Source organism: Sylvia atricapilla, chromosome 19 (genome assembly GCF_009819655.1).
Source record: "Sylvia atricapilla isolate bSylAtr1 chromosome 19, bSylAtr1.pri, whole genome shotgun sequence".
Classification (NCBI taxonomy): Eukaryota; Metazoa; Chordata; class Aves; order Passeriformes; family Sylviidae; genus Sylvia; species Sylvia atricapilla.
Window position 1 is genome coordinate 5,475,350 of NC_089158.1, and position 19,062 is coordinate 5,494,411.

The window sequence follows — 19,062 nt, forward strand, 5'->3', positions numbered from 1 at the left end:
CTTAAATTAGCAGTTTGATAATAACCCTGGAAAGGATTTTAATGTTTTCTTAACCTCATGCAAACAGAATTTCAAGTGTTTTAATTAAAACAGAACAATACCTTGTTCTTTATGTATAGGACTTTTATCTACATGCAGCTGTTGAGCCAGACCAGTGCATTGATCAAAGTGGAGGGATGTCTCGCAAGGTGTCTCTAATCATAGAGGATTCAATTAGCCTCTTGCTTAAAACAGCACAAATAAAAAGGTATTTTAAAAAATCAGACTGTGATTAAACACTGGCTACTTCATTCCAAATACCTCCCTGCTGGAAGTGTTGTGTCTCAGCATTGATCCCAGGCTCAGCACCACACCTGCACTTGTATTTCTGGGCCAAGAGCTGCAGGGACACTTGCACATAAACTTCATTTTTCCAGAGGAGCTGGGACTTTAGAAAGGCTCCGGGATTTCAACCCAAAGCTGACAGCCAGCGGAAAACCTCTAATTGGTGTAGCTGTGTGTTTCAGGGAATCTTGAAGTGCTGCCAAGTGCAACACAACCCTCCTCAGTCAGGACAAACACAGCTCCAGTGGTGAATGGTCCCCAGGCACCAGATCTCCAGTGGGGACCAACCCCCCATCATCATTGCTGGGCAGGGGGGCCCCTTTGAGCATAACTGAGAACTATGAACACACCTCCCTGGGGCTCTCCTCTCCCTGGGAAATCCTCTGGCACAGAGGTGTGTGTGGCACATGCACACCCCAGCCCTCTGGCACAGCCCTGCAGGTCTCCTCTATCGATGGGCTGTGTACCAGAGCCCTCCATGATGTCTGCTGAGCTCTTTCCAGTGAGTCAGCACCTCCCATCTCCCCAGAGCAGGAGCTCTCACCTCGGGGGGGCCTCATCCTCCTCCTCTTGCCTGCATTGTGCAGGTCCCCCTCCTCACAGCCAGACCAAAATACATGGCTTGGGGTGAGCTCCTGGCTATGCTCCAGCCAGGGCCCAGCTCCTGACTTGTGTTGGCACCAGCAAGGGCTACATCCTGCTCCTCTCACAGACCTATAATTTCCATCCATCTCCAAAACCCAACAGTGCAAGCCAGTCTCCATTTGTATGGGCTCACTTGCAAACAAGTAACAGCCATACTTCCATAAGCTTCCAAAGCTATTCATGTCTGTGTTTAACAGGCAGTGCCCTGAATGCATAATTTCCTTGGTAGGCTTTTTTAACCTATCCTGCTCTCAGACAGACAGGAACACAGTGCTGAGTTTTGCCCTGCAACCCCTCTCCTCCAGGGAGGGAGTAGTGTATCCTCCTCTACTACTCCAAACCACCCATCTCCAGGTGACCATCCCCAGGTCTGACTTCGGGGAGGCCAAGCTTTTCCTTTAGCAGAAGGCTGGATGAGGCTCGATGGTTCAGGTGGCTGCCTACCACCCACCTGACACAGCTCAATGACCTGGCTGCTGCCCAAGTCTCCGTCAGGCACAGCCTCCAACCAGGAGCCCGAGCACAGCGGACACCAGCGCCAGGGATTGCTGCTGGCCTCACACCCAGCACTATTACCTGTATCCGATACTTCCTCTCCACCTCAAGCACCCACCCTGCTCCAACATCCCACACTTCCAGATCTCTGAGGGCTGTGAAAGCCCCAGGAGCGTGTCCCCTGGAGGGAAGGCGTTTCCCGAGCCCAGCCTGCCCTCCTCTGGTGGCTGTGAGCGGGACAAGGACCGCGACTGGGAGCAGAGCACCTGCAGAGACACCACTGCTGCACTCCCTGCACCCAGCTCCCCGGCCCCTAAATATGACCCTCTGGGCAAAGCCGTGCTGTTTGAGGGCTGAGCCCCCCGGATGCTGCAGGGCTGTGGGGGTCACGTCTGTTTTCCACCGGCTGCTTTGGGACAGAGGCTCATGAGTGCCCAGGGGACTGAAAAACTAAAATTAAAGCTGTCAGCTTAGAGAAGACACCCATTTGAATACGTCCAAAGGTGAAGGTGGTATATAAAGGATGCAAATTTTCAACACTTTTCTTAGGGTGTGTTTCACTAGGCAATGCATTTCACTCAGGCTCATGGAAGACATTTATACCTGGCAGCCCCATACTAAGAAGGAGCCGGTTCTCCTGCTCACCAGGATTGGATGCAGAAGGTCTAAAAGATGGTTCCAGCAGCAAGGGAAGTGGAATGGCTACAAAAAAAAAATTGTCTGCAAGGGCAGAAATGAGCTGGGAAGTTCAGCACAGACAAACACAGAGAGAAGCAGCAGGAAGAGGAAATAGAGAACAGGAGAAGGGTGGAAAAGCCACATGTCCCAGAGTGAACAGGGAGAACTGGGCCACAACAAATTGAGATGGCAATGCTGAGAACAGAACAAGAAAAAACAGGGTGTGGAGAGTTAGTGGAGGAAACTGTGGAGGGTCTGATCAACATATTGTGTTCACACAGCCATTAAAACCCAGCAGCAAGGGGCTTGATCCCCCTGCTCTAAGATGAGCCAAAATGCACACAGGGAGGTGATGCTCTGGAGTGGCAGTTCCCAAACCAGCACAGTCCCTCACAGAGCAGGCCTGTACAAGGAAGAGGTTGGAAACACCAGCATAGACCCATACTTCTGTTTAATTGTGAGACTGGGACGGACTGGGGCAGGCAGGTACATTGGTGTGGAAGCACAGCTAGAAGAGCAGACATACCCTGCCCGCACAAAAGACAGATGTTGCTTTAAGGAGTAACCCTGCTAAAAGCATAAAAAGAAATTATTTAAAAGGGAAAAAAAAACAACCCAGAGTTTTCTCTGGAAGAGAAATTTCTACATGTTTTCTGACGACTGGAATTGAACATCGCGGCTGAGGCTGTTTCATGTCAGACACAGCATGGGGAATTCACATAGCACAAATCAGGTGTTTCACATGGACGTTTCAGTTCAGGGCCCTGCTCCAGTGCTGGAGACAGGGAGGGCTCTTTTGGGAAGGGATGCAGAGCACGTGAAGTCAGGCTCTCACAGAGGCCACCCTCCAGAGGATGTTCTCTCCCCAGGCAAGTTACCTCCTGAGTACATCTAGGCAAGCTTAGCCCTTCTTCCCATTCTCCCACTTGCTTTCCGCTTGGAAGAAAGTCCACAAAACAATGCTGCATCCACAAAAGAAGGAAGTAAAAGACCCAGAGAAGTGTCCACAAGATAGTGAGATTTGCTCATGTCCTCCACCATGGAGCAAGGCCACAAGGACATTTACAGTTGCACCCACACTGGAAGAGGAGAATCAGTCCCAGATGAGCATCCCACTTCCCTGCAAGAGAAAAGGATTCTCCAAGACAGGACAGGTCTGGGCTATCCCTCCACCTACTGCACAAACCCTGGACACATTCAAAAGTGCAGACAATAAATTAAGATTGAAAAAAAAAAAAAAGTCAGCGTGTATTATATATATATATATACACACACACACACACACATATATATATATTTAATATAATATGATGTGCGTGTGATTGTGAAAAATAGAAATGTCATCCCCAGGAGAGAGAAAGGCATGGCAGACTTTCTGTCCCCCTCCTGAGCCCAACACTACCCTGCTCCCCTGATTCACAGCAGACACACAACACCAGCAGGGCCCAGCAGAGGGAGAGGTTGTGCCTGGCACCCACCCTCCCTCTGCCAGCTGGGTCCCTGTGCCAAGGAGGAGCTGGCTGCTTGGTAGAAGAGTGAGGAAGAGCCCAGCACTAGTCCCTTCATGGCCTTCACAAGGAAGGGTTGCTTCAGGCAGGAAAAAGTAGGGAAAGACAGGGAAAGCAAAGTGGAGTGGCAGGGGAACCCCACTCCTCAACTGGCCAGGACCATGCCCCTCCCATCGCATGGGACCACCACCACTGTACCAAGTAGAAAATAAAGCCATAATGAGTCAATGCTTTGGTATGTGACCCTTCCCCACCCCCCCCAATCCCCTCTGTGTTCCCCCCAAACCCTTATCTGTAAAACTTGTCAAATAAAATCTCTAGTGTGCCTTTTATATCACTCCATGAACCTTTCCTTCCCCAGTGCCTGCCTTGCCCCCTCTCCCCAGCAAGGCTCGGGAGGTGCCTTGCTTGAGCCCCACCAGTTACAGCTTCTGTTCTCCTGACTGGATTTTGCTGAACGCTGCCTGGTCCAGTGGCAGGTAACAGCCTTGCCTGGAGTCCAGAAAATACAGCCTGTCCTTCACCAGTGTGGGATCAAAGCCTTGCTTCCGCAGCTCCGTCTTCTGGAACTTGTAAGTGCCTGGAAAGGGGAGAAAAGGAGTAAGGGCTCACTAGCCACACACATTTCCATCCCCACCACACCTGTGTTACCCCAGACCCAGCCTTGTGGCACCATGCCTCAAAACTACTTGAGGAACTGGCCACAGGCTCTGTGGGGCAGAGAGGGGATCCATCCCCACCCTACAGACTGATCTCTGTAACCAGATTTTCCCCTCCCAGGTTCCCCCAGCTCCATGTCCAGTATGAGGGTGCACGCCATGGCTCACTTGTCTTGGAGACTTTGTGCAGGAACCGCAGGAAGACAGGACGTGCATACAGTGGCAGGGCCTTTTTCAGCTTGCTGGAAAAGTCTTCCAGGTCACAGGAGTTCTCTGGGTCAGCAATGGCTGCCATTCCTGCCCTCCCTTCAATCCCTAAGAGGCAGAGAATGAAGAGCACTCAGACACACTGTCCCTGTAGCATCATCTCCCTTCTGCCCTGCAACAGCAAGCAAGACCCTGCTTTGTACTGAAGCGCTGGCATGTCCAGCTGTGTCACTGCTGTGTCATCACCCTGTGGCCAGGGCTACCAGTGATACCCTGCAGTCACAGTCATGGCCAGAGAGGACACAGGGTCCTTACAAACCAGCCAGAATGAAACCAAAGCTTGAGAGGGTGAGGAAACCCTCTGGTTCCTGCTAGCCACATCCCTTGTGGCCTCTTCCTAGCCCACCCACAGGGCGCCTCAGTCTACCCTCTTGTCAAAGGACACATCAATCTAGACAAGCAGGACACGTTCACACTCAAGTGTTGGAGGCCTGCCTGCCTCTCCTGATTGTCCACTTCCCTCTCAGCTACCTGGGATCTCCACACCATAAACCACCACGTCGGTCAGGTTGAGGATGCGGCTCAGTGTTCCCTCCACCTCTGTGGTGGAGACGTTCTCCCCTTTCCATCGGAACGTGTCCCCAGTGCGGTCTCGGAAGTACATGTAGCCATATTTGTCCATTACCAGGACATCCCCTATGGGAAAGCAATGGATAGGCAAAAAAATGAGGTGTTGGCTAGGAGCAACCCTGGAGCATGTCAGGGCTGTGCTGCTACCCTGGAAAAGTCCCCACTCCCACACAGGTGTCTTTCTCCTCCACTTCCAGCAGACAGAGGGGTCCTGTGGACCTCACCTGTGAGATAGGCAGCATCCCCTTTTGTAAACACATCCCTGGCAATTTTCTTGTTGGTGGCCGACTTATTCAGGTAGCCATCAAAGTGCTGCAGGGGATTGTTCCTGACAATGCGACCCACCAGCTGTCCTGGCTCCCCTGCAGTGAGAAGAAGGGATGAAGGGGGGAAACACCACCACCTCCACCCTCCCAAGCAAAAAGGGTGTCTAATGGGGTTGGTGTAGTTTAACTGAGCATAGACAAATCCAGGGAAATTATCCTGAGGTATTGTGAAACACTCACACAGGGCTGAGGAGATTTTATCCCTGTGGTTGTCCTCACCTGGTTTGCAGCTGATACAGACACCATCTGGTCCCCGGATCAGCTCCATAGTGTCTTCATCCACCTTCACCAAACCAATGGGGTACACACCTGGTAAGATCCTGCTGTTGAAGCCGCATGACCCAACCTAGAACAGAAAGAACTCAGAGCTGTGGGTAGCAAGTACATTTGTCCCACCTGAATGCGCCGCTCACACATTCCCAGGACACCACAGGGGTGGCACTACGCAGCAGCCAAAACCCCTCTGGGCGGATGGCAACCCATGCCAAGGAGCAAACAGCCCATTTGAATTTCCAACCCTGCCCAGGCCAGCTGTCACCCTTTGGGACATGAGGGAGGATTCTGGGGCCTTACGTTGCCGTCAAAGTTTCCCAGGCTGCAGTTGCACTCGGTGGCCCCGTAGAACTCGGCCACCTGGGGGATGCCAAAGCGGGCCATGAACTCCCTCCAGATGGAGGCCCGCAGCCCATTGCCCACGGCCATGCGCACCCGGTGCTGCCGCTCCGCGTCCTGGTACGGCTGGTTCAGCAGGTAGCGGCAGATCTCCCCGATGTACTGCACGATCTGGGAGCAACGCAAAAGAAAAGACTGACTAGGACCCCTCTGCCGGGCCCCGGGCTGTCTGAGGTTTCTTCAGGACAGGAAGGAATGGTACAACACACCCAAAGTTTGCTAAAGAGGCCATAGCAATAAAGAGAAGTTCTGCTAATTCATTCAGCCTGTCCTTTCCTGGTTAACCCACCTCTCCAGGCTGTGAAACCCATCCCCTATCTCCTGATTAATGTTAGAATGCAAGGAAGACACATGGAGTTACCAGCCCAGGTGGGAAGGACACAGCCTCACCACCCTGAGAGGCAGTTTAGACAGACAGAACCAGTCCAGGCATTGCCTACTTCTGGCAGCTGGGCTCTCCCCAGCATGGCACAGACCCCCTGGCTTCACTGCCCACTCCCCACTGGCCCCTTGCCCCACGGCCTCACCGTGCAGTTGTATTTCACACAGTCCTCCCAGAAGTGTGAAGCTGAGAACTTCTTGCGGATGACAACCGTCATACCCTGCAGCAGGCACTGCCCAATCCCCACGATGTTTCCTGCAGAGAGGCAGCCAGCATAGCCCTCAGGCCCCAAATACCTCCAGCCCAGCCCACCTGGGGAAAGAACTGGCAGGGAAAGGTAGAGGCCATGGCTGGCTCACAGCAGTGGGGGTTCACCCAGCCAAAGCCCCCAGAACCATGGGCACAACAGAGGAGACACATGGCAGTAACATGTAGGGCAGCACTTCGCATCTAAACATCCAAGCACGTCTCATTCAGCCAGGCAGGCACTGCTTTCCCTTCCTCTAGACTTTTCCCCCCTACTTTCTACAGGGAGCAGCAATAAGAAACAGGTATTCCAAAAACAGGGTACGATAATGCCCTTCTCACACACTTCCTGCTCCAAAGGTTAGCCAGATAGATTCTTAGCTTCCAGCAGAAAAAGCAGAAAAAGCCTCAGTCACACACTGCAAGCAGCAGTCTCATCCTCCTCGTCATGGATATCACAGCCACATCAGCCTCCAGCTCGAGCCCTGGGCTTGACTGAGGGAAGAGACAGTCCCAGGATGCCAGGCTCTGTGTGGCATGTTACCTGCAGCATGGTACAGTGGGAGGCAGTCGTACATCACATCGTTGGACCTCATGCGAAAACCGTAAAAAACCAAGCTGGACATGCGGAAGTATCTGAGGGGAGGGTGAAAAGTATGTCAGGAGCTGGGTCATGGGTCTGTGCTAGGACAGGGCAGAGCTCAGCCCCATCCTCCCTGAGCCCCTGCCCACAGCCTTACCGGCAGTTCACCACAATGGCAGCCTTGGGCAGCCCCGTCGTGCCAGAGGTGTAGATGTAGAAGAGTTTATCTGGGGAGCAATGAGGAGACAGGGTCACATTCCTAGGGACTAGGCCAAACCAGGAGAGGGGGACAAGCAAAATTTAAACACTCTACTCCTGCCAGCTGAGCCAAAACTCTCATGTAGGAGCTCCAAGAACATGCTGGGATCACCCTGGGTCTGTTGGACACATGGAGGGTATGACAGGATACCACTCCACACAGGGCTGGCCATCCAACACTGGAGCAAGACACATCCCAAACACCATGCATCCCCAGCAGTTTTGCCAGAGTTGTAACCAGCTGACCCTCAAAATCACCACCACTTGTCTGATCCCAAGAGCTGACCACATACCAAGAAAGCCCTTATTAGGGGGAGCTGGCTGGTGTCGCTGGGCCATCTGCAGGAGTGGGTCGAGGTGTTTTGCACCAGGAAGCAGAGATTTAGGATTTTCTTCCCCAGACCAGAAGAGATGGATGGATTTATCCAGGGAGGGCTGCACTTCCTGCATTGCTGAGAAAGTAAAGAGGGGAGCTGGAGAAAAGCAGCAGGGTGGCTACAGCACAGAGACCCCCCATCCTCCCAGACAGTCTGAGGGACGCCCTGCCCCAGGTAGCAGTACCCCCACTGTGCTTGGCAGAGTCCCCAAAGGGCTCACAGCCATCCCAGGCAGATGTTGTTCCCATGATTAACAGATGCTGGGGAAACAGCCCAGACCTCTTCAGGGACCAGAAGATCCTGTTCTCCACCTCTCCCCATCCAAAACCTCTTAAGTGCCAAGAGGTCTGTTGACACCATCAACCTCAGAGGTGTGGGCTGAAACACACAAGGAACTGGAGCCAAGGTGCTGCAGGGATGTGGCAACAGCCATGGAGAGCAAGGAGAGGCTCCTCCTGTGCAGTGGGGCAGGCCCAGCCCAACCCAGGTCTCCATGCTGGGAATGGACCTGAGAGACACAAGGAAGGATCCTCATACCCTGGGAGGCAGAGAGCACCGCACTCCAGATCCTGCCCAGCGTCCAAAGCAATCAACAACAATAAAAAATAACCCAAATCTAATTCCTGGATGATTCAACTGTCCACTCCCTTCCAGATCTCTGTTCTCTAGTGGGCAGGAAAGGAAGACTGAACCCACTGACTAGACACACCTCCCTCCAGTCCAAAGCCCTCCCAGAACATCTGCCAGCCCCTCACCTTCCATCATTTCCACCCCAAAAACCACAGCTTTGGAGCTGGAGATGGTGATGCAGTGCAGCAAGGCCTCCAAGCGAAGGTGGGAGTTCACGAGGGCCGTCTCCACACCGATCTTGGCCAGGCCCAACCACAGCCCCACGTACTGATTGCGGGACTCCATGAAAAGGGCCACCACGTCACCCGAGCGGAAGCCTTGGCCGTAGAAGAAATTGGCCACCTGGTTGGAGTACTCGTCCAGCTGGCGGAAAGTCCAGCTCTCGCCTGTGCCTTGGAAGATCAGTGCTGTCTTCTCTGGGTACTTCCTCGCCGTCTTCTGGAAGATCTTGGCAATTGTGTTCTTCTCCCTCACGTGCCTCCATACCTGCCACTTCACCCGCAACAGGACCAGCCCCGTGCTGCCAAAGGAAGGGGAGCAAGAGGGCAGCTGGTCAGTGACCCCTGCAAAACCACTTCCTCCAGCAAAGCCAGCACAGCACAAGGACCTTCTGAGGAGCTGCAACAGCCTAGCACTTACAGCTGACCCCACTGTAGGGCAGCAGCAGCTCTGTGTGCTCCCCTGAGCAGTGTGCACATAGGCAGAACACATCTGCAAAGATGCTCATAGCCAGGGATTGATGGAGGCCAGGGAGAGATGTGTTTTGGAAGTCTGCAGACAGGGATGTCCCCAATCAAAGGGGCATTTTTGAGCCTTGGGTGCTCTCCAAGAGGTACCACCACTCCCTCCCCCACAAATCCTTGCCAGGAGCTGGCACAGCCTGATACCAGCTCAGAATGAACCCTGCACAAGAGCCTGGTGCTACGCCAGCAGCTTTACGGACAGGGTGAAGTACAAGGACAGTCAATAGGCTTTGAGCTCAGCTGAAATCTATCCTTCTTGGGAAAAGTTTGCCTGAGAGTTTGGAGTCACCCGGTCACGGCAGAGGGAGATCTCCTTTCAGCCAGGCCAGATGCCAGCAGAAACCCAGGCTGTGCAAGGGGTCGTGGGTTGTGCTCACACATACACCAAGGCAGAGCAGAGGGCCAGGGGTGGATGGTTGGCCCATCCCAGCCAGGACACCTACGTGACATCCCTTGGTAATGTCTTGAGGAATACGAGGAAGAAGTCCCATCCACCGGATGCCAGGTAGAAGATGAAGAGAGCAGGGATGGCCTGGGCCCAGGACAGTTCCAAAGTGACCCTGAAGAACAGCAGCACAGCTGCAAAAGCAGCCAAACGCAGCATCGTGGCCTCTGGGGAGAAAGAAACCATGGCCATCAGCCCATGAACACTGGACTTGGTGATAACAATCCCATGGGTGTGGGATGCCTAAGCAGCCCCCAATTTCCTGGATGAGGTCCCTGAGTCATCAGCACTCCTGGCAGTGAGGATGTAACCCAGCAACCCAGAGCTCCCAGAGATGTAACTTTATCTGACCTTGGTGATAGCCTCCAATTGAGCCATCAACATGGCATTGCTTGGTGCAAGCTGAGAGCCTGGCCATTCCCACCTGGGGAGCCACATCCTGCACACCAGCCAGGGGTCTGGCCATGCCCCAGCAACATGAGATGCAGGATAAAGTCACTTCCATGGACGTGTGGGCTAAGTCATGGCAAGAGACCTTGTACAGATGATTGGAAGCCTCCACTCTACCCCAGAATCCCTCCATCCTCAAAATCCAGAGTTTCTCAGGTCCCAAGCACCAGCTCTCCTGCATGCCTGGCTCCAGGACAGCCATCATAGCTGTTGGAAGAGCACAGCTTCACGTGCTCCACAACACAGCTCAGACAGGATCAGGGACAGGAAACCCAGTTCTTTGAGCTCTGCTTGTGTTTGCAAACCCTCATGTTGGCGGGCAGTTTCCTGGCTTGGCTAGGCTGGAGACACTGCCGGAGCAGGTCGGGGATGAGGCCAGGCTGGAGGGGGCAGAACAAGAGCTGTTGCTGCTGCCAGGAGTGCCCAGGTCGCTGCCCCATTCCCTGGGGACAGTGACTCCATCTCTGGTACTTATCTTTCCAAAACAGCATCTCTGTCCCCATCCCAGACACATCCCAGAAGTGGCTCTGGGACTCAGATGCTGATCTGGCAATGGCTCTTTTCAGGCAATAGCACTGGGAAGAGGAAAAATGACAGAGCTGTGACCCTCAGAGCTCCTAGATAAAACTGGCCCTTCCTGGCATGGATGCAGGCCAAAGAGGAAGGAAACACTTGCATCATTTCCCTCTTGAAAATTGATTCACTGTTCTGAAGCTGGAAGCCCTGCACGGGCTCTTCTACAATTGGTGGGGCTGGGTGCCACACCTGTGGCTTTCCCTCTGCTCTGTGCAGTCCCCCCAGATCCAAGGAACTCCTCTGGATTTGATACCAGATGCTGGCAGGGTGGGAGCCAAGGCAGTGCCACATGGCCACTGTGCCCTGATGTGTCTTGTTTGTTGGCTGTCCCACCTCTGAGTCGTACCACCAGCAGCAGGCTGGGGTGCATCACTGCACAAGATGCCACTTCCAGGTGGACACACCTGGAGACATTTTCCCACCCATAGCCCTTATCCTGAGATTCCTCCCCCTGGTCACAGTGCCAGTGACCTCTGAACACTGTCCACCAAACACCTACCTCCCAGACGTGATGTCCCACAACACTGTCGCTCTGCCTTTTAGCAGGGCAGGACTCACTGTGTTTTTGCCTGGGAGCCTCTCTCTGCACTAAACAGGGCAACTTTTAGATCACCATCAAACTACTGAGCCGGGACCTGGGCCCTCGGTTACAGCCTCCCACCACCCAGATGTGGAGAGGCAGCAGCGGGGGAGGCCCACCCTGTGTGGGGCAGCAAAGTGCTTAATCTCCCGCTTGAAGGCAAGGCAGGCTCAGGCAAGCCCCTGTTATCCTCCGCTCATATCCCCACCTCACTCCGGCATCCCGGTGCCGCCTGCGGAGATAACCGGGGAGAGATTCCCGAGAGATACCCGCTGTGTCGCTGCCAGAGACCTCCAGCCCCGCGTTACAGATTCAGGTCTTGTCCAGATGCATCAGCAGAGAAAACGAAGCCCTGCCTGCAGCTCACAGCCAGCAGGCACCGAGGCAAAGGGTGGGGATCCACCCGGGGAGACCCGAGCCCGAGGAGGGCCCGGGGAGCGGTCACAGGGGGGACAGCGGGCAGACGGGCGGGCTGGAGAAAGCCCAGCGCTAATGGCACCGGGGAGGCACCTGTCCCCCACCTGCCCCGGGCAGGGACCCCCGTCTCACCCTCCTGAGAACCCAGCGGGGAGGTCGAGCAGCGCTGCCCCATCCTCATCACACGAGACGGAAAGGCTGTGAGGGCCCTGCACCGGGATGCAGCCAGGCCCCGGCCCCCAGCCCCGGCCAGGCCCCGGAACCGCCCGGGCACAGCCGCTCCCGGCGGGGCCAGGGCCCGCGGCGCGCTCGTGGGGACACCGGGGGACTGAGGGATCCCGGCGTTTGCCACGGCGCCCTACGAGGAGCCCCGGTACCTCATGCGGAGCCCGGCGGGGCGGAAGGACCCCGGTGCCGCCCGCAGGGCCGCAGCGCCTGGTGTGGAGCCCGCGGGGCCGCCCACGGGAAGGGAGAGCGGCCGCCGCGGCGGCGCCGGGAGCTGACGGACCGGGAAGGGGAAGACGGTGCCACGCTCTTACCGGACTCCGGGGCGTCCGCTGCGGCCCGGCCACCTGCACCGGGAGCGGGGCCCGCCCGATTCTGCGGCAGGGGCGGGGAGGGGCGGGCAGCGCGGGCCGCCGGGAGCTGTAGTCCCGCCCGGTGCACCGACCCGGCCCCGCGGTGACGGACGCGGTGCCGGCGAACGGTGGCGCGGGCGGGGCGGGCGGGGCGCGGGGAAGAGGCGGTGAGGGCGGCGCGCCAGAGCGAGGGCTCTGTGGCGCAATGGATAGCGCATTGGACTTCTAGCGTGTGACGGGAGTCATTCAAAGGTTGTGGGTTCGAGTCCCACCAGAGTCGCATTTTGCCGCCGGGCAGCGGCGGTCGCTCCCGGGGCTCCGCGGCGGGGTCGGGCCGGGGGGAGCCGCGGCCGCCCCCGGGGGCTGCAGCCGCGCACGGTCCGCCCGTTCTCGGGAGCGTGAGGTCCTTTTTGGGAGCGGGGTCAGCGGCGGCTCGGGCACCGGGGAAAAAACCTGGCCCTACAGCGTACCCAGGCATCCGTCCCAGCATTTCAGGAGTTACTGTTACCCCCGCGGTACGGGCATGGTGGAGCTGCTACTCGCCCACAGACTGTATCCTCTCCAAAAAAAGCATTTTCACGTGGCTGGTGTCTGCCCTCCCCAAATCATCCCCTGCTCCCTCTGCCGCCTTCTTTCCACAGGCTCCTCAAGCGATGGCAGCAGGAACAGGAGCCACAGAGACTGTTACTTGATCCAGCCGAGCAGATGCCGTTTAAAATTACATGATGTGCCATTTCCGTAGCACTGGCACCAGCCCACTGAGCCACACGTGGTCGCACGGAGGCGGCCCCATCAAGACTGACAGCCCGGACACTCCAAGGCCTCGTTAAATAACCCAAAATGCAGCAAAACCCTCTCTCACGGCCATCATTTCCCACGATTCCTTGACTGCAGCTCACAGTTCCTGAAATCAAGTCTTTGCTGCCCTTTGGTTTATCCACCCCAAGTCTCTGACGTTTCTGGGTCATTTTAGAGGGAAATGTTTCTTTCATCTCGACCACTGCACTAGGACAACCCCCACACTGTGTTTTACTGGCAGCTAATGTATTTATATGCTGTCTTTCAGTATCTGCTTGAAATAACTCTGAAGGGCAAGGGAGGATTTGGAGAAAAACTCAAAGTCTGGCTCATGAAGTGGCTGATGCAGGGAGAAGTTAGAAAAAGGAGTCTGAGGGGCAGGAAGAAAACCTGCTGAAGCCAAAAAGGGGCGAGGTTTCACCATCAGAACTCCAGCTCAGGAGGGGAGATGGGGCAAAAGGACAGGGGTAATGAACTACAAGCCCCAGTGTGGATTTTATTAAACAAGAAGGAATTCCAACAGCAAACACACATTAACAAAGAGCCCCTGGCCTCGTGGCTCTTTGCCATCACATCCAGCAACTCTGCTCCCTAGCTGCTGGCAGTCTGGACCACAGTTTAATTAATCCAGACAGCAATGAGCTCCCAGACACAGCACCAGCAGCCACTGTTTCTGCACTCCCTGGATTCAATTCCACAATCCTAGCTGTATCATTTTGTTGCCCAAGGAAGGGATGATTCCTACTGAACAGACAGCACAATCATGGATTTCATAATTTTTGAAGGGGAGGGACTACAGGGAGACACAGCAGACTGGGATCGACTCTCAAAACAGCCAATCCAGGAGAGAAAATATCCAGAGGTATTTCCCTGCCTGTCCCGTGGGCACACAATCAACACTGCCTGCTCTCTGAGGCAGGAAGTGAGGTACATCCAATATGACCCAACAGGAGACCAGTTAGGCACCAGTACAAAACAGGATTTCACCACTGCACACACCAAACCTGCCCCGGCGCTCCTCTGGAAATCATGGGTTTAGCTCCAGTGCAGGGCAGCCCCAGGATTTGAAGCCTCACCCTTTCCAGGATGGGAAGGATGGGAGGAAGGATCTACCTGCACAGCCCAGAGCTGCAGAAGGCCAAGGCATCAGTTTGCTGCAGTGTTCTCCCTTCCCTATCCCAGCGTTTGGGATGCTGCTGTTGGGAGACCTGAGCAGCCAGACCAGCTGGCAAAGGCTCATCTGACCTTGACATCCCGCAATCAAAATCACAAAGGGCAACAAAAAAGGTCCGAGTTTTTTTCACAGCACAGGGAGGTGCCAGTTGGCCTCTACCAACAGGTTGGTGCTAGCTGTTGGCAGGAGAAAACACAGCCCTGAGGTCCGTGGTGGAAGAGCTACAGCCACGCTGTGCTCCCGGGCAGGACAGGAGGCTATGGCGTGCATTGGCCGGGTGCTGGCTGCCAGCAGGGATCCCCTGGGCTCTTCCCGACATCAGCTCTCACACTCGAATGGGCGGAGGAGGGAAGATGCCGAGCTCCTCCCGCAGGGACTCCACTGGCTGCTCCCAGCGCTGCTCGTAGAAGACATTCAGGACACAGCTGGCGTTGAGCCCGCTCCGAATCGCCCAGGGAACCAGCTCAGTGGCCAGGACTTGCAGCTTTCTGGAACAAATGATAGTTTTGATTCCTACATTTTATTAATTTCCTTCTCCGAGTCCCCATTGTAGGCTAATGCCAAGCCCATTTGTCCCATGTATCCCTCTCCCTTCTGGCATCCCCTCTGCTTAACTCACAAGGGAAACTGAGGCACGTAAGACAATGGTGTGCCAGGAAGGTTACAGTCAGCACCAGCTCAAGGCCAGAACTCAGGTTCTGCAACTGCTGGGCCACCAAAACAAATGTGCTGGGGCAGGGAACAGCTGCCGGTGTGGTGAGGATCATGCCGGCTCTCAACATATGCCCATCCAAGGGCTGGAGATTGCTCCTGCCTGGCACAGGGGAGCTGGTGTTCAATGCAGATTAAGCATCAAGTTCTGTTTCAGTGACAAGGCGAAGCTGTCACCACTTCCTTGGGATGTGTGGACAGCAGTAGGCTCACAGAGGGATCCATGCCTGACTCCTACAAACCAGCAGTGTCCCCTCTTTGTCCCCAGTGGACATGGGAAAGCACCACACAGGCTGGGTGTACCCGGGGCAGAGACTGGGCACTCACCGTGAGCTGAGCCGGACAGGGCCAAATGCTGCTCCCAGGACACACATGGGCAGCCCCGTCTGGATGGCTTCAAACCACTTCACCACCACCTCACCTGGCAGGGAGCAGGGACGTGTGAGCAGAGCACTCGGATCAAAGGCCAGCCAGGTCTGTGTGGCCCCTCAGCACAGGCTGAACATTGGCTCTTCTCCAGGATGGTTACTTGGGAATGCTTCCTAAGTCTGTGCCAGGATGGGCCTTGTCACACACTACTCACCCACCCCAGAGGGATGGCATCTCACAAGCCCTGGGAGCTTGGGAACATGCCCCAGGCAGTCCAACTCCCTACAGACTTTGGCAGTGGGGTGCCAAGGCCTGATGCTCCACATGGCTCTCCCAGTCTCCGAGCACAGGCCTTTCACAAAACTGCCTGGACTCAGGCAAAGCATGCATAGGAGACCCGTCATGCTGCTTCCCATAAGCACCCACAGGCTGCACTTTGACTTGTTATTGAGTCAGATACAAAATGAGGGCAGAGGACACAGAGACGTGCAGATAAGAAGCAACCAGGATTTCCCTTCTGCGTTCACACAGAGATTGCAAAACATCCCTGCCACCCTGCCTTCCAGGCAGAAACCACCCAACAAGTGGATGCCTGTGCCCAGGGCTTGGGCAGAGCATCTCTCAGCAGGGAAAAGGTGACATCTCAGTCACCACAGAGCCAGTGATGTAGGACAGTGATGATGCAAAAAGCCCACACACTGACCCAGGCTGAGGATCAGGGAGTCTGGCTGGCCCAGCTGCTCCATTTCTGGGAAGCAGCTGAGCACAATGGGTGGGTTTGACAGTGCAGCTCCCTGAACCCACTGCTGCTCACCCAGCATGTTGGTTGGCATGCCCAGGAGAGTGTGCATCAGGTCATGGACTTCCCGGTACCGCTGGATCACGTATGCCAACTCTTCATCGTCAACAAACTTGGGCGGCATCCTGGTGTCTGGAGAAACCTTCTGCAAGTCCAAAGAAGTCCAGCTCAGCTCCGTGGCTCCCATCAGCCACAGAAATTTGCACTCCATGAAACCCCACACTCACATTGTCCTCCAAGAACCGGACATACTCCCTGCCCAGTGAGCCATCCGGCAGCCCCTGCAGCCTGCCCATGTCCAGGGTGGAGAGACGGATGCAAGGCCGTTCCCTGGAAGCAAAACACAGGACAGTGAGACTCCCAGTGAAATCCACAGCAGCAGGTCCTGGAGAAAAAGGAGCCCTTGGAAATCCCCACCCCTGCCTCTGTCCATCCTTGTTATTTATCCTGTGCAGATGCTTACTGCCCACTGCAGGGACAGCACTGTCTGCACTTTTGCTGAGAAGGCTGGGACACGAATTGCTTAAAGGATCTACCTGAAGCCTTGGCAATAAAAGGGCCTTTATCTTGTGTGCTTGTAACAACTCTGGTGGGAAAACCACTGGTGTCCTCTGCACTGAAATGCTGTTGCTGTGTGGGCTGCCAACCAGGCACAGACCCCAGCAATAGCCAGCCCTGCAGAGCAGAGAAATTTAGTGCCCTTGCAAAGCAGACAGAGCTTCAAAGGAACAATCTCAAAGAGGAGAAGGAATTTGTTCTAAACACAGGTTTAATTTCAGTCCTGCTCAGGCTTTCATCACCAGCCACATGGCAGCCACACAGAGAAAGGTCTCATCTACAGGTTGTTGGCAAACAGGTGCCTCACAGCCTTGGAAGTAAACAAAAGCCCTTTTATTTCCATTCAGAAGGTAAACTCTTCCCATGATAAAAGCCCTGCAGTGAATCCAGGAGATGCTCAGCTCTCGGAGTGGAGGTGCCAGGGAGATAAGCAGCACTGGCACCAGTTTCACACTGGCTACAGATATTTCCTTTTGTATTTGTTGTCAAAGGGACCTCAGCAGCTTGGGGGATAAAACCAAAAATACCTGTGTGCCCAATTTCAGACCCGTGCAAATCCCTGCAATACCACAGGGCAAGGAGCAGGTGGGTATGTCCCTTCCCAGCCCTCTCCCTGGGCAGTTCTGCTGGGATTCATTCAGCCCTATCCTAGTGCTTTGGATGTTTTATCACATCAACTTCCCAAGCCAGGATGAGGCTGGTTCACAAACACATGGCAAAAGGCAACTTTTCTCAAGCTCCTATGTGACACAAGCAGCAGGTGTGACACATGACAGGAAACAGTGAAAAAGCAAGGAGATATACAGTTAAGAGCTTGGTTAATAAGAGAAATTCCTCCTTGTCCTCAGCCTTGCTGCACTCAAGAAGTCTTTGCAAACATGGAAGCAGAAGTGATGGAGTCTTAAAAAAGAAAACAAGAGAAGTGGCCTCATTTCAGCTTGAGCCAGGAAAAAAAAAATGGAAGTGTCTAAGGAGAAGGCAGAGCAGTAGAGACAGTCCCCAATGCAAGAAAATGCAGCAGCAGGCACAGGGAAGAAATCTATAGATGTAGTGTGTTCTCATCATTGCTCAGCATCCACATCCATGGATTTCTCCCCTGTGTCTGCTGCTGCATCTTGTGGCGTTGGCAGCTGCCAGTTCCAGCAGCAAAGCAGAACAGACAGGCAAGTAGTGCCTGCCCTTAGATGTGTCACAGGGCTCGTGTGAATGCTAAAAATAAAGTTAGCCTGGAGGGTTAGAGCTGACAAAACACTTGTGCTGCTTCCAAACTTGCCCTTCACAGGGCCAAGGAACCTGCTTGGCCTCGTGTCTGCCTCCCCACCACAAACCATGCAGCGAGGGTGGGAGGGATGGGGAGGGACGCACTGGAGGATGCGGTAACCTTCAGGGTGGTTTTTCATCTTGTCTCGCAGGTTCGGCAGGGCCAGGCAGCCCGTGGTCTCCCCAAGGACTGCCACCATGTCTGAAAGAGAGACCAGAGAGTGACCCAAGAGCTGTTTTCGCAGCACCCAGCTATCCTTGGTTGGCACGTTGGGAAACAGGGCAATGAACCCACTGACCAGGAGCAGACAGGAAGCCCGTGGCAAAGTGGGGACCTCATAAACCACAGATCTTCAGCTTCAGGGCTACTCTGCCTTGGTGTCACCCACATGACCCTTCCTGGGAATGGGATGGAGGAGCAGGCATGAGGCTTGGGGGACTCTGGAGAATAGTCTAGTCTGGGTGGCATCGCAAGGGGTGTGTTTGGGTTTCCTCAGTCCCTCTCCTTCACAAGCTCCCGCGCCGGGTCAGTTCTCAGCCCTGCGCTTGCCCCAAACTCTCCTCTGAAGCTTCCAGGAAGCAAGGGAGCGGGATTTTCTGCACGGCAGGCGCTCCCCTCGCCGGCCTTACCGTGTCTGTAGGGGTCATAGAGCGCCATGACAGCGGAGCCGGCGGCTAGCAGCGCCTTCTGCAGCGGGCTGGTGGGGATGTGCCCGGGGTACAGCTGGTGCCACCCTTCCATCTCCTGCTCCTCCTCCCCGCCGCGTCCATCCCGGCCCCGCGGCTGGCCGTGGCTCGGCCGGGCTGTGCCTGCAGGGAGCAGCGGTAAGGGAGCAGCCCGGGAGAGCGGCTGGCCCGGGCGCTCCGGGGGCTGCGGCGGGAGGCACTTGCCTGGGTCAGCGGGAGCCCTCGGCAGCCGCGGGAGCCGCGCCGCCCGCAGCAGCAGCAGCGGCCACATCCCCGGCGCTGCCCCGGAAGCGGCGG

General features: G+C 55.3%; 2 protein-coding genes and 1 non-coding gene across 3 annotated transcripts; 1 reads left to right on the forward strand and 2 right to left on the reverse strand.

Annotated features, from left to right (window-relative positions):
* Nucleotides 1-2,576: 2,576 nt before the first annotated feature.
* Nucleotides 2,577-12,445, reverse strand: SLC27A4 (solute carrier family 27 member 4). Its single transcript, XM_066332652.1, has 13 exons — nucleotides 12,371-12,445; nucleotides 9,807-9,975; nucleotides 8,746-9,140; nucleotides 7,907-8,065; nucleotides 7,513-7,582; nucleotides 7,317-7,408; nucleotides 6,672-6,781; nucleotides 6,046-6,255; nucleotides 5,692-5,818; nucleotides 5,371-5,508; nucleotides 5,048-5,212; nucleotides 4,478-4,624; nucleotides 2,577-4,230 (listed from the first exon to the last, which is right to left on the reverse strand). Exons 2-13 carry the CDS (start codon nucleotides 9,965-9,967, stop codon nucleotides 4,073-4,075), a joined length of 1,932 nt encoding a protein of 643 aa, XP_066188749.1. The 5' UTR covers nucleotides 9,968-9,975; nucleotides 12,371-12,445; the 3' UTR covers nucleotides 2,577-4,072.
* Nucleotides 12,446-12,600: 155 nt separating this feature from the next.
* On the forward strand, nucleotides 12,601-12,689 carry TRNAR-UCU (transfer RNA arginine (anticodon UCU)). Its single transcript is given in 2 exon segments — nucleotides 12,601-12,637; nucleotides 12,654-12,689. It is a non-coding gene; the product is annotated as a tRNA-Arg (tRNA).
* A 994-nt stretch (nucleotides 12,690-13,683) lies between these two features.
* COQ4 (coenzyme Q4) lies at nucleotides 13,684-19,020 on the reverse strand. The gene is made up of 6 exons (XM_066332653.1): nucleotides 18,709-19,020; nucleotides 18,184-18,280; nucleotides 16,488-16,590; nucleotides 16,276-16,405; nucleotides 15,420-15,513; nucleotides 13,684-14,869 (listed from the first exon to the last, which is right to left on the reverse strand). The coding sequence occupies exons 1-6, from the start codon at nucleotides 18,818-18,820 to the stop codon at nucleotides 14,707-14,709; spliced, it is 699 nt and encodes a 232-aa protein (XP_066188750.1). The 5' UTR covers nucleotides 18,821-19,020; the 3' UTR covers nucleotides 13,684-14,706.
* Nucleotides 19,021-19,062: the final 42 nt, after the last annotated feature.